Below are 14,014 nucleotides of genomic sequence, written 5' to 3' on the forward strand. Positions count from 1 at the left end.
CACCCAAGGCGGCGAAGGTGTCTGTTTCTGTGCCGCTCTCCTTTCATTTGAAGCCAAGTCACGGGTGGTCTTCCCCTCCTTCTTTCATCCACAGAGCTTTGCCCCGCACCTGGACAGTGTGATGCTCAAAGGTTTGCTGGGAAAAAAATCACTGCCATCTTTAAAGACACCACTGGCCAGTCGGGACAGATGGGGTTTCTAACAGGGGGCCCTGAGAGCCACCCTAAAGCTGGAGGTGCTGCCCTGCGCCGTGGGGGGGCTCACCTCTGCTGTACAAGGATGTTGTGTGCACAGCCTCTTCCTCTCTCAACCTCAATTCTAAGATGACAGAGGTTCTTCCACAGAGGCCGAACAACAGGATCCCGCCAGCCTCTGCTCTCGCCTGACCCACTGGAGCCAGACGCATCATGCACTGCTGAAGAGCAAGGCCACACACTCACGGTGGAGTGGGCACTGGGGTTTTGATAGAAAAGCACTGCCAGGGAGAAGAGAGCCAGGCAAGCTCCACATGCACGCCATGCCCCGCGTGTGCATGTGTGTACATGAGCATGTGTGCATGTGTGTATGTGAGCATGTGTGCATGTGTGTATATAACAGAGGCACTGTGTGTGCGTGTGTACGTGAGCATGTGTGCATTTGTGTATATAACAAACTCACCTTGTGCGTGTGTGCACATGAGTATGTGTGCATGTATGTATGTAACAGATGCACTATGTGTGCATGTGTGTACATGAGCATGTGTGCATGTGTGTATATAACAAATGCACATGTGTGTGTGTATGTGAGCATGTGTGCATTTGTATATATAACGAATGTACTGCATGTGCGTGTGTGTGTACATGAGCATGTGTGCATGTATGTATATAACAAATGCACTGCATGTGCATGTTTGTGTACATGAGCATGTGTGCATGTGTGTATGTAACAAATGCAGTGTGTGCGTGCGTGTACATGAGCATGTGTGCATGTGTGTATATAACAAATGCACCATGTGTGCATGTGTGTACATGAGTACGTGTGTACATAAGCATGTGTGAAGAGAAGCATGTGCGCATGTGTGTATGTAAGCATGTATGTACATGAGCATGTGTGTATGTAAGCATGTGTGTACAGAAGCATGTGTGCATGTTCCTGTGGGAATGTGCATTTCTCAGCAAGACAGATCCTGCAGAGGGTGAGCTCCAGAAGCCACAGGGAGCTGACTGCAGCCACACCTTCCCCGATCATGCTCCCCCGCCAGATTCACCAACACACAACTGCAGCCCCTGCAAAGGCCGCGGTCGCCGGGACTCAGCCATTCTCTCCTGCGGCAGAGCTGCGAGGGCTGACCTTCAGTGGAGTGCCCTGAGGAGGCCTGTGTGCAGTGTCCTCGGATTAGAGGTCCCCCCACAGCTGACTGTGAAACTGTGAACGGCAAAGTCGCTGGAACCACGTGGTGGAACACACTGTCGGGGCGGCACGTCAAAATGAGGAAGTGTGAAGGAAAGCAAGAGCAAACAGAGCAGCTACAGACCGCCCACAGCGAGCTGGAAATGAGCTCCTCAGTGTTTACCCAGCACGGCCCAGGACTCTCGTGACCTCGAAGACACGTGTCTGTTGAGTGGGAACGTGGAAGTTGGATAGGACTCAGTTCATTGCCCAGCAGGAAAACAAAGATAGAACAGGAGGAATCGCCCTCTATCATGGATTCAAAACAAATACTCGTATGATCCAGCAATTCCACTTCTGAGGAGGCAGCCCCGAGGCCTGAAAGCAGGGGCCCAAACAGGTATTTGTGCACCATGTTCACAGGAGCGTTATTCACGACAGCAGAGGCAGCTGTGAAACAGGCGTCCATGGATAAACGAATGAATAAACACATGTGGCACCCACATCGTGGAATATTACTCAGCTGTAAAAGGGAAGGAAACTGTGTCACACGCTGCAACACAGATGAACCTTGAGAACGTGATGCTGAGGTGAGAATCTCCAATCACATGAGGTCCCTAGTAGTCGATCTCACGGAGAAAGAAAGAAGGGTGGCGGGTGGCAGGCTGGGCGCAGGGAAATGGGAGTGGGTGTCTAATGGGGACAGAGTTTCAGAGAAGATGAGAAAGTTCTGACGATGGAAGGTGGTGACTTTAACATCAGGAAACTGTACACTTAAAAGTAGTTAAAATGGTAAATTTCATGGGGTGTCTATTTTACGACAATTAAAAAAAACCCTATTACTGATTTCAAAATTGTCGCGAAACAAACAAGTTTGATCACCAGCGACAGTGTCCAGCCAGCTGGGCTAGGACATTGCCAAGGCCCCCAGATGACCTGGACACAGAGCAGGCGTGGTGCAGGCAGGGCCCGAGAGCCGGTGTGCTTCCCCGCAGGCCACAGTCCACGCAGCGTCCCTGTTTCCACAGAGCAAACATGGCAAGGACGGCCAGAAGGGCTTCCCCACTCAGAACGCTAAGCAGATTATCTTTCAATCCCTTGGAGCCAGGGTGGAGGGAAGCGGCCTAAAGAGCTTTCTCGGTAAAGCCAGCCCTGGCCCTCAAGGACTCAGGGATCAGAGACGTTTTGTGAGTTTGCAGAGGAAGAAGTCAGATGTGACATTACTAAGAGCCACGGCATGCAGAGTGGGGGTGCTCTGACCAGCCACACATCCGGGCTCCTCACCGCAGCTGCCTGGCTGCTGCCACTGCTGGCCACGATGGTGCAGAGGCTTCTCAATCACTCAAGCTTTGGGGGACAATCGGGGAAAGAGAAAAAGCCGGAGCATAGGACCAGGTCCTGCTATACAGCCAGTGATTGACCCCGTGCACTCCTGAGCCCGGGAAAGCTTGGTACGTTGAGAAACATCAGAGCACTTAGGTCAGTTGGGAGGGTTCCCTGAGCATGATCAGAAAGCTGCCCTAACCCAAAACCTACCCCTACCCTTAACCCAGCCCCTAACACTTACCCCTACTCCTAACCCAAAACCCGAACCTGTTACCCTAACCCTAACCTCTAACCCTAACCCTAACCTCTAATCCTAACCTGAACCCTAACCCTAACCCTAACCCTAACCCTAATCCTAACCCTAACCCCTACCCTTAACCCGGCCCCTAACACTTACCCCTACCCCTAACCCTAACCCCTAACCTCTAAACCTAACCCTAACCCTAACCCTAAGCCTAACTTCTAGCCCTAACCTCTAATCCTAAAACTAACCCTAGCCCTAACCGCAGCCAGCTCCCTCAGTCCCCACAGCTGGTCCACGCGAGGCTCGGGTGCTTGGGGAAAGGCACCAGTGCCCATGGCCAGATTCTGAGCAGCCACGGGCAGTTAATTCACAGCCATGCTGAGCGCAGGAAGACTTGACGACCTTCCAGTCGCAGAGGTCAGGCAGCCAGGTGTCTGCAGCACTGAGTAGCCCCTCACTCCCAGCCCCCTCTGAAGCCCCCAGCGCAACCGCTAAGCCGTGTCATGGTCCTGACAGCTCCCGCTTCGTTCTCGTAGGAAGTAGCTGTCTCCTTGCTCACAGGGTTTCTTAGGTGTGAACACTGCAGAGAAGCAGGCGGTGTACCAGGGAATAATGAGAACACCTGGTTCTCAACCCGGGAGAGGTCCCGGGAGGTTCAGACTTCAGCCTGCCGTTCGCAACAGTCACTGACAAGGGAAGTGATGGAAACCAAATTCTCGGTCCCACAAAACTAAGCACAGACCTGGCTGCGGTGATTATACCAAGACGCAACCCCCCAGTCAGCCAACTCTAACCGAGCAGCCTGCATTTCCAGGTGCACGAGTCTACAGAAGTCGTAGCCAGGAACCACTGGGCCAGGGAGCCACAGACACCGGCAGTCACCAGGTGGAGTCTTTCTACAGCAGTAGAGACACAGAGCTGAGCTGAAGACAGGCCAGGGTGGGTCTCACCTGCAGACACGAAACGGACGAACTCTCCAGTACCAGCCCTCAGGGCGGCAGCTGTGGGATGGGGACAGGGTGGACTCAGAAGGCGAAAGTCTCAGAATGATGCCTTGACCCAGCAAGCCTCCACACCAGTCAGTGCAAATACCAGCTTAGGATAAGGTTCAGAAAAGCACCTGATTTAGAGCAGGCAGCAGAATTATCAAAATCCCTTCTCAGCTCGGCAGCCACCCCATTGGCGCCAGAAGCCTACACGTCCTGTCCAGCCACAGGATGGATTTGCAGTGCCAGGCCAGCACTCGGCTACCAAATCCACACCTGCCCTCGGTGGCGAGTGCCCACACTGGCTTTCTGTAGTGAAAACTTGACTTTTGGAATCAGTTTGGGAAGAAATGGCAACACGTAATTAAATGCAGGCAAAACTAAGAGAACTCAGCCCCGTGCTCAGGTTTGAAAATACGTGCAGAACTTTCAGACGGGTGGTGGGGGCGGGGGCTGGAGAGGAAAGCATCTCCTGGCCTGGATCGGGAGGTCAAGCCGAGCTCGGGGAGGCGACTCACACCACAGGTCTGCCCGGCTCTCACCTCGGGGTGCAGCCAATTCCAGATGTCTTGGTGGGGGCACTGGTCTGACGACCAGCTGAAGCTTTGCCATGTTAATGTGACCAAATGCAAATTCAAACAATAGCTCTTTTGTTTCTAAAGCATGAAGCAAAGCCTATAAATTGTTCCCTTCAGGTACACTGGGCTTTATTTGGAACCCAAAGAAACATTTCTCATGATCTCTAACCGGAGCCAAACTCGTTTTAAAATACCCACTTAGACACCCGATACCAAGTTAGATAAGAGACCACACATCTTGAGACAAGTCTTCCCAACGTGGACCTGGGCAGGTAAAAGCCACGTGAACCCATTCTTAGCCCTCCCACAACCTGACACCTGGGGGGTCACGCGTCCCCAGGATCTAAACCATATCAATCTCTAAAAGGACCAGAATAGCAAAGGACATCACAGGCCCCGTCAGCAGTGAGAGCCATGAGATGAAATGAGGCCGCAGCACCAGGCACCTACCTGCAGCCATGGCCGGCGCCTCCTGTGTGTCTTGAACAAGCCTGATGACGTCAGACACGTCGATCTGGTGATCCGTTTCCTCCTTTTTGGCCTCATCGGGCTGTTGTGGGGAAGAGTAACTGTTGCTTCCAGGTCTGTTGCACAGGATAAATCTCCAGCAGTCAAACATGAGGCTGCAGGGCGGAAAGATTTTAAAAGGACAGTGAGGTCATGCTGCAGAGACTTAAGAACTGATTCTCGGAACAAACCCGAAGTAACTAGTTACAGCCTCCCGTGGTATTTATTCTGCAGTGGAGATGGTATGTCGGAAATTAAATTCTTTCTTCTCCAGTGAATGTCTACCTCCTCAGTGTTCACTGAAACAAGAAACTGTCTTCCATAACTGTAACACTGACATAAAGAGAGCAAAACACTGTTGACTTCTGCTGCTAAAGAAAAGAAAAAAAAAAACAAACGAGGTTTTCCCCTTGACATGTACACTCCTGTTTCAAGGACACAGAAGTCCCGAATTCTCCAGGTTCCAGCCTCTAATTCACGGAACTGGTAACCTTTCCAAGTCAGTGCTGAGTGCTTACTCAGATTACCTAAAACACGTTTAAATCCCCTAAGCAGAGAATGTCCTCCAGGCTCCAGAAACTTTAGCGCATAATTCCTCACGGAAAATTTGGCAAAGAAACCTACAAGAAGTTTTTGGGAAGAACCTGAAATGTAAAGAGAAAACAAGCAGAAGCATTTCAAACCGAAGCCTCCGGCAGCCCTTGCCCGCACAGGCAGTGACACGGTGCCTGTCCCTGCTGCCGTCCGCACACGTGTGGCTCACTACTACTTCCCACTGTCAGCGTCACACCGGCAGGACCCCTCCTAGGAATAAAGATGGCAGTGATACTTAAATAAACCGTATTGTGACTCTCGCCCGTAATCCCAGCACTTTGGGAGGCCGAGGCGGGTGGATCACCTGAGGTCAAGAGTCTAAGACCAGCCTGGTCAACATGGTGAAAATCCGTCTCCACTAAAAAGTACAAAAACTAGCCAGGCGTGGTACCAGGCACCTGTAATCCAGTTACTCAGGAGGGTGAGGCATGAGAGTCGCTTGAACCTGGGAGGCGGAGGTTGCACTGAGCTGAGATTGCACCATTGCACTCCAGCCTGGGCAACAAGAGTGAAACTCTGTCTCAAAAAAAAAAAAAAAAAATTAATTAAAAAGAAAGGTATTGACGAGAGAGATCCAAGATGGCTGATCACTAGCAGCTTGGGATTGTAGCTCCCAGTGAAAGCGCAAAGAAGGAGAGGACGCCACACCTTCACATGAATTCTTGTTGCTCACGCACCCGGAGATTCCCAGCGGAGGAGCCCCACGGGTCGCCAGCGCGACTCTTGTGACCGGCGAGGCGGTTTTGCCGGCGCCTCGGAGCGACGGTTCTTGGTGCAGAGTCAGAAAAGCACCGTCAATCTTAACGCCGCTGATTTAGTCGGCGCAGTGGGTTGCTCAGATTTCGGCGCTGAGAATCAATAAGGTGGACGTCCACTCAGAAACCCAACTATAAAGACGGTAATTATAAAGACCACAGATGGATAAATCTACAAGGAAGGGAAGAAAACAGCCAAAAAAGGCTGAGAATACCCAAGATCAGAACGCCTCTCCCTCAGCGGGGGATCACGGTTCCTCATCAGCAACAGAACAAGGCTTGATGGAGAACGAGTGTGTTCCAATTACAGAAGCAGGCTTCAAAATGTGGATAATAAGAAACTTCTGTGAATTAAAAGAACTTGTTTTAACCCAATCTAAAGTAACTAAGAACTTTGAAAAAAGATTTGACGAAATGTCAACAAGAATACACAATTTAGAGAGGAATATAAGTGAATTGATGGAGCTGAAAAACACAATACGAGAACTACGTGAAGTATGCACAAGTTTTAACAGCCGAATTGATCAAGCAGAAGAAAGGATATCAGAGGTCGAAGACCAACTCAATGAAATAAAACTAGAAGACAAGATTACAGAAAAAAGGATAAAAAGGAATGAGCAAAGTCTCCAAGAAATATGGGACTATGTGAAAAGACCTAATCTACGCTTGATAGGTGTACCTGAATGTGACGAAGAGAATGAATCCAAGCTGGAAAATATGCTTCACGATATTATTCAGGAAAATTTTCCCAGCCTAGTAAGGCAGGATAATATTCAACTCCAGGTAATACAGAGAACACCACAGAGATATTCCTCAAGAAGAGCAACCCCAAGGCACATAATCGTCAGATTCACCAGGGTTGAAATGAAGGAGAAAATACTAAGCGCAGCCAGAGAGAAAGGTCAGGTTACCCACAAAGGGAGGCCTATCAGACTCACAGCAGATCTCTCAGCAGAAACCCTACAAGCCAGAAGAGAGTGGGGGCCAATATTCAACATCCTTAAAGAAAAGAACTTGCAACCCTGAATTTCACATCCAGCCAAACTAAGCTTCACAAGTGAAGGAAAAGTAAAGTTTTTTTGTGAATAAGCAAGCACTCAGAGATTTCATCACCACCAGGCCTGCTTTACAAGAGCTTCTGAAAGAACCACTACACATAGAAAGGAACAAACAGTATCAGCCTTTCTAAAAAAAATTATCAAAAAGAGCATCAATATAATGAAGAATTTACATCAACTAATGGACAAAATAGCCAGTTAATATTAAATGGCAGTATTAAAGTCACATATATTATTATTAATTCTAAATTTAAATTGACTAAATCCCCCAATCCAAAGACAGGCAATTTGAATAAAAAACTAAAACCCATCAGTATGCTGCATCCAGACCCATCTCACATTCAAGGATACACAAAGATTCCAAACAAGGGATGGAGAAAGATTTACCAACCAACCAGAGAGTTAAAATAAATAAATAAAAAGCAGAAGTTACAATTAAGCAACAAAGATCAAAAGAAGCAAAGAAGGACATTACATAATGATAAAAGGATCAATGCAACAACAAGAAGAGCTAAAGATCCTAAATATATACGCACCCAATACAGGAATACGCAGACATACAAGACTTATAAAGAGACTTAGACTCCCACATAATAATAGTGGGAGACTTCATCATTAATATTAGACAGATCAATGAGACAGAAAATCAACAACGATATTCAGGACTTGAACTCAGATCTGGAACAAGTAAATGTAATTAACATTTATAGAACTCTCCACTTTAAATATACAAAATGTACACTCTTATCAGTACCACATCATATCAACTTAGAAGTTTAAACAAAATCTTGGTTGGCTCCTTGTTTGTTATTCTCTTCCCTCATTTTCTTTCATGTCTCCATTATTAAGGACAATTATAGGCATACCCATATTCAGACTGCATTCTAGCCCGGGCAATAAAGCAACACCCCCATCCTCTCTCCCTCTTCCTCTTTCTCTTTCTTCCTCTTCTTTATTCTTTTTCTTATATATATATATATATAAAAAGGTATTGGTGGCTCCAGCAGGGATGTCGCTGTCCAAGCCACGCTGCATCCTGTGGCCCCTTCCTCTGCTGCCTGGGCCTCGGTGCTGCCCCTGGGAAATCCCTCCTGCCCCAGCATCCTCCTGGGAAGCGGCCTCCTGCCTCCCTGCAACCTGAAATCCCTGCTCCAGCTGCTCGGAAGCCCCTGCTGGGGCGTCTCCCCCCATCGTTGTCTTTAGCGAAACACCATCCCTATCCCCATCCCTCAGGTCAGACCTGCAGGTGCCCAGAGCACCCCACAGGCTGCTGCTGTCAGTGCCCAGGGAGGCCCGCAAACAGCAACGCCAGGCCCTGGAGAGCAGGCCCGCCATGAGCACCACTGTCCCAGCACGTGGACCCTTTAAGGACAAAGGAGCCTGCCGAGGACAGGGCGATGCGAAACACTTGGGGACACCAGGGACACACCACGCCCCTCACCGGAGAGGCTCTGCTTCTCCACCCACCTCTTCCCTCAACACACAAGCTCTGAGGGCCTCAACTCCCACCCCACAAAGACACTCGCCCCTCGGTGCTCATCAGGGCATGGGCCTCCAACACCCCACAAACACATCCCTGGTGCTCAGCACGTCCCTTTGCTGCTACTGTTCAGAGCCTGTTTCACAGCTCCTGCGTGGCTCCTCGTGTGTGTCTTTTGCTCACGTGTGGCGTGTTCTCCAGCTGACGCGCAGAGCCCACCATGAGGCTGCCTGTGTGTCTCACACCCGCCCCCGCTGGCCGGCACTGGGACCTGGCTGTGCTCGCCACCTGGTCCTGGCACCTGCTTCATCTCTGCAGAAGGGTCTGGGAGGGACACAGACAGGAGGGCAGCAGACGCAGGTCCAAAGACTCATTTTCAGATCACATCTCATTTTGATGATTGAAAAGTAGGAATAAAAGTGTCCCTGGTCAAGGCTATCTTGCCCTTTTTTCTTCCAAATTCTTCTCGGAGAAGTTCAGACATCAGCAGGCTCATCATGATCTTAAACCTCCGAAAGGGAATAAGAAAGGCCAGGTGTGCACATCGGGTTTATCCCCCGGCTGCAATCGTGTCCCCAAGCTAGACTCTGCGGACACCAGGTGCCGATGTCCACGCCCTCCCCATCCCGAAACCAGCCCAAGACACTTTTCCTGCTATTTCTCTCCGCTATGAAACAAGACTCTGCAGGGTTCACATCCACTCCATCTCAAGAAACGGTGGGAAAGACCCAGGTGAGGGACCTTTGCTTTCCCCCAGTGAAGGCAGCAGGCAGAACACTCAGCCCTTCACACTGACGTGGTGGAGACGGTGCAGCCACCCCTCCCTCCTCAGGGCAGGGCCAGGCCGTCCTCTTCGGCAGCAGGCGCAGGTCGGCACCTGGGGCCACGGGCCTTGGGGCAGGTGTGGCCCCTGCTTGGAGGGTCCTCCTTCCTCTAGGATCTGCCTCCTCCAGCTGCCTCAGACAACAGCTCTCATGTGGCAAAGGATGTTGGCGTTAACCCCAAACTGCGTAGGCAGAGAGAGTCTGGAAGCTGCTGTTTCTCCAGCAGTGGGTTTTCCTGAGAGGTAAGGAAACAGACTTCCCTGCCCTGAGAGGACAGACGATGAAGCCAACATCGGGCCCACGTGGTGCCGTTCACACCTGTTCTTCTCAAAACTCAAGACCAGCCAGACCACAGGGCACGGAGCAGGCGCCGCGGCCCTGGGAGTTTCTGCTTTTCCCTGAGCAAAGCCCAAGGAGCCGCCAGCAGCGAAGGCCCAAGGCTGGACCGGAGGCCTCCTGGGCTTTGTCATCTCCGGCTGAGCAAGGCACCTTGCATGCACACACGGAATTAAATCCGTCAACAGAAGCAGACACAGTCGCGGGCGGCTAGAACTCGGCCCAGCAGCACGGAAGAGCCAAGTCAACGCGGATTCGGGACTCGTTTGCTGGGTCCTCATGGCAGACGTCAGCCACGTGCGCAGGGGAAGCAGTGAGCTCGCGGTCACACAGCATGACCCATCCCCCATCCTGGGCACGGGGCACTAAAGATCCCCACCGCCACCACACGGCTTCCACTCACAACACTGTGGCAGCGACCGCACATCGCCAGTATTAATACTGTGGAGTAGAGGTGTGGGCGGCGGCCCTAGGACAGGTGGAGCTGGGAGAGCTCCCTTGAAGCGTGAAGGCTGCAGAGCCGTGGCCGGGGGCTGGGGCTGGCGCTGGGCAGGCCACAGGGCACCTCCAGGGCTGCCTCTGCTGCTGCAGGGCGAGAGGCCAGCTGGGCCTCAGCACAGAGCGGGTGCCGGCTGACACCCCTGACTTTAGCCCTCACCCCAGTCCCCACTGCCAGTCAGCGGCTCCACCTGCCCTGTGCCCCCCCCACTCCTGTCTGCACTGCCAGTCAGCACCGCCCTCACCTGGCTCTGCCTGCCCTGTCTCCGCCACCCACCTGGACCCAGAAGCCGGGCTGTCCCCACAGGAGTCAGTCCTGCCTTCCTTCTGCATTTCTCTAATGAATGACAAGACAGAAAAGTGAAGGCAGAGACTTCGAAGAAAACATGGTGACCCGTCTGTCCCCACAACATCACTTTCTTAACACGTGTGCTTTAATTTCCTTCACCATGATGACAATTTCAGTAACTCTTCACTTTCTCAACAGGTGGGGCTGCATGGCCCCCAGTGAGTTACGTCCTGACTTCCATCTAGGGTGCCCCACAGCTTCCCAGCTCTGGTCCCAATGGCTGCTGAGCCATCACTGTCCCTGCCGTGGAACCCCATGGGGACGATCCTTCAGGTCTCCGAGGAGACCCCGGGCGTGGCTGGGGAGGAGGAGTGGGGCTTCCTGTGAACCCCACAGAGCCGGCCGGGGCAGCCCCGATGCTCCACTGAATCTGGCTCACGCAGGGCTCCTGACCCTGTGTTCACGATGGTGGCCTTCACAGATGTCCAAGAGCTTCTCGGTGGCCAAACAGTGCTCCGTATCCTACCATGGGCCAGAAGCTCAGAGAGGTTCACTTTAGGAAGCCAGGAGTGTCCCTCATGATGGAGCTTTCCCAAAGCGGGGTGGCCATGAACAGGCCACGTGAGTCAGAGGCCACCAAGGCATCTGCGGAGGACTTGAAATTCCCAAAGCGCCGCTCTGCCGCCGCCCAGCAGGCTATGCACTGAAGACTGCCGGCCGCACGCCGAGCTGGGGCTGTGCTCCGCCGGACCGCCTCCTCTCACGGGGGGTCTCCCAGCCTGTGTGGCCCCTGACCAGCGCCCTCCCGTCCCCCAAAGGACCCTCCGCAGGAATGCATTGGTGACGCAAGTCTAGAAACACCACTGGGTACATGCAGAAGACGCAGGCCCCTGTCCCCTCTGTGAGGTGCGAAGGGCTGTGGTGGGGTCCAGGAACCTGCAATGTGATGCTAGGGGAGGGGCTCCTGCCACCAAGATTCAGCCCAGAGCTGTGCACCTGCCACTTGAGTCTCATAGCATCCTTGAGAGCCAGTGCACAGTGAGGCGGGTGGGCCGAACAGAAAGCTGGCTGCACACAGAACATGGCAACTCTGTCTTTACAGCCACGGTGCTAACCAAGGCTGCTCCAGGAGCCTCCCAAAATGATCCCAAATCAGCTCCACTGGTGACCAAGGCTGCCAACCGGTGGCGTTCTTGGCCAGCGTACACCACTCATCTCCACCATGGCCACTGGCAATGCCAGGCCTTCTCCCACCACATTACAAACGCAAATTACACAGCCAGAAGGGCAGGGGCCTCTCCTCCGAAGGGACCTTCAGCCAGCAAGAGGCTGCCTTTCCAAGACAAACATTCAGTCAGTCTTCTCTGGGGTCCTCAAAGTGAGCAACGGTGATTCTCCAAGGCAGAGCAGACTAGGACCAGCCAATTAGGGACCAGTTAAAGGGAAACCTCAGCAGGGGGCCTGGCGGGGGCAGTGGAGAGACCCGAACTCCAGAGGACAGATGTGAAGCCGTACATGGCCGCTCTATCTTGCCGCACATCCTATCGCCTTGGTGAGTCTGATGACTGTGCCCCTTCTCCCCCATACCTGGCTGTGCCTGCAGGCCCTGAAGTCAACACAGGCATGGTGGGGAGCCCACCTTCTAATGTTGCAGACCTTCCACGCATTCCAGCAGTTTCCCATGATCTCGGGTTTCACAGCAACTCTGTGGCTCCCAGGGGAGGTGCCTCCCTCATTTCACAGACTGTGGGAGGTTCTTGGGGAAACCCAGCGTGGGAGGCATCTGGGCCCCTGCATAGCACTGTGAGCCCAGACCTGGGAGGGCGGGGCCGGCCCCACAGGATGGGGAGGGGCTGAAGGAGGGTCTCCCTTCTCCTGTCTGCCTCACTGCCAGCTCACCCCAGAGTCCTCACCACCCCACCCAGGACTGAGGGCTCTGCAGGCTCTGGGGGTCCTGTTCCCCCCAGCTACCCACAGAGGCTGCAGAACTCAGGCAAAGCCTGGGTGTGTACTCAGTTCTCATGACCAGCCTGCGACCCCTTGCCCCACACGGTTTGCAGGTCAGGAGTCCCCCCAGGGCTAGAGGCTCTCCTCTTCAGCCCCAGCACCCAGTACCCACCTGGCCATGGGAGTCTCCTGCCTGCCAGGGACGGACCGAATGGACACTCCCGCTGGCAGCCCTGGGGACCGCACTTGTATTTGTGTGGCCAGCCCTGCCGTCCCCGTGGCCACACATCCTGGGGCCTCCCACGGCCATGCCTCTCAGCACATCCTGCCTGGACAGCCCTGAGCCACCTTAACCCCTTCAGGGTCCCGGATCTGTAGGGGCCACCTGGCCGTGCCCCGGGCGGGAGTTTCCAGGGATGAGCCTGTCTGGGCTCCGGAGCCCCCCTCTAGCCCAGCCCTCCGGCAGGATCTGAAGCCAGGCCAGGGGCCCGCAGCTGGGGAAGAGCCACAGAGGGCCCCCAGCAACCACGGCAGGTGGAAAGGATCTCCCGGGAGGAGCCGGCCCAGCCCGCGGTGCCCGGCCTTCCTGCCCTCCGCCTGGGGACTGGCAGATGAAAGACGCAGGTGCGGCCGACCCCAGGCTTCCTCCGCTCCCGCCCTGTCCCTAGAAGCCATCCCGGACACTGGTCCCAGCGCCCTGGCAGGAAGGGGTGGGCAGAGCTCCCGGGTGGCCCTAGGAGGTGCCCACGGGAACATGGGCAGAAGCCCGTCCCGGGGGTGACACCGGCCGGGGGTGACAGTAGCCCCGTGACAATGCGGAGGGAGCCTGGGCGCCTGGATGCTCGCGGGGGCTCCTCCACTCCCATTCCGAGCCCCCCAGACCGGGAGCCTCCAAGTTCCCCAGGGCAGGACGCTGGGCAGGGGCCGCGGGGGCCGATCCCAGGCCGCCCTGACCGCGAGCCTGGTCCCCGCGTCGGTCCCCAGCCGGGCCGAGGAACGCCGGGGAGACGACTCCGCCCGCCCGACCCTCCTGCTCCTCCGGCAGCGCCCACCGAGCCCCCTCCCCGCCCCGCGCCCCTCCCCGCCCGCGCGCACCTGCCGCCCGTGGCGCTGCCCTCCCGCGACCGCCGAGCAACGCGCCCCGCGTCCCGCAGGTGTCCGCGCGTCCTGACGCCTCCTCCCCGCGCCGCGCGGACACTGGGCGGGGAGGGAGGAGGGGCGGGG

The 14,014-nt window shown here is 54.2% G+C and overlaps 1 protein-coding gene across 3 annotated transcripts in view; it reads right to left on the bottom strand.

The window, feature by feature from the left end:
* The window catches only part of MCF2L (MCF.2 cell line derived transforming sequence like), a 208,262-nt gene extending 194,288 nt beyond the window's left edge, over window positions 1–13,974 (bottom strand). For all 3 annotated transcript variants that reach the window (XM_074387426.1, XM_074387424.1, XM_074387422.1), the window contains exons 1-2: window positions 13,886–13,974; window positions 4,953–5,125 (exon numbers count right to left, since the gene is read on the bottom strand). In XM_074387426.1, the coding sequence (XP_074243527.1) occupies window positions 4,953–5,121 (169 nt within the window). In that variant the 5' untranslated portion in view covers window positions 5,122–5,125; window positions 13,886–13,974. The remainder of the gene's footprint in view (window positions 1–4,952; window positions 5,126–13,885) is intronic.
* Window positions 13,975–14,014: the final 40 nt, after the last annotated feature.

Source organism: Saimiri boliviensis, chromosome 16 (genome assembly GCF_048565385.1).
Source record: "Saimiri boliviensis isolate mSaiBol1 chromosome 16, mSaiBol1.pri, whole genome shotgun sequence".
Classification (NCBI taxonomy): domain Eukaryota; kingdom Metazoa; phylum Chordata; class Mammalia; order Primates; family Cebidae; genus Saimiri; species Saimiri boliviensis.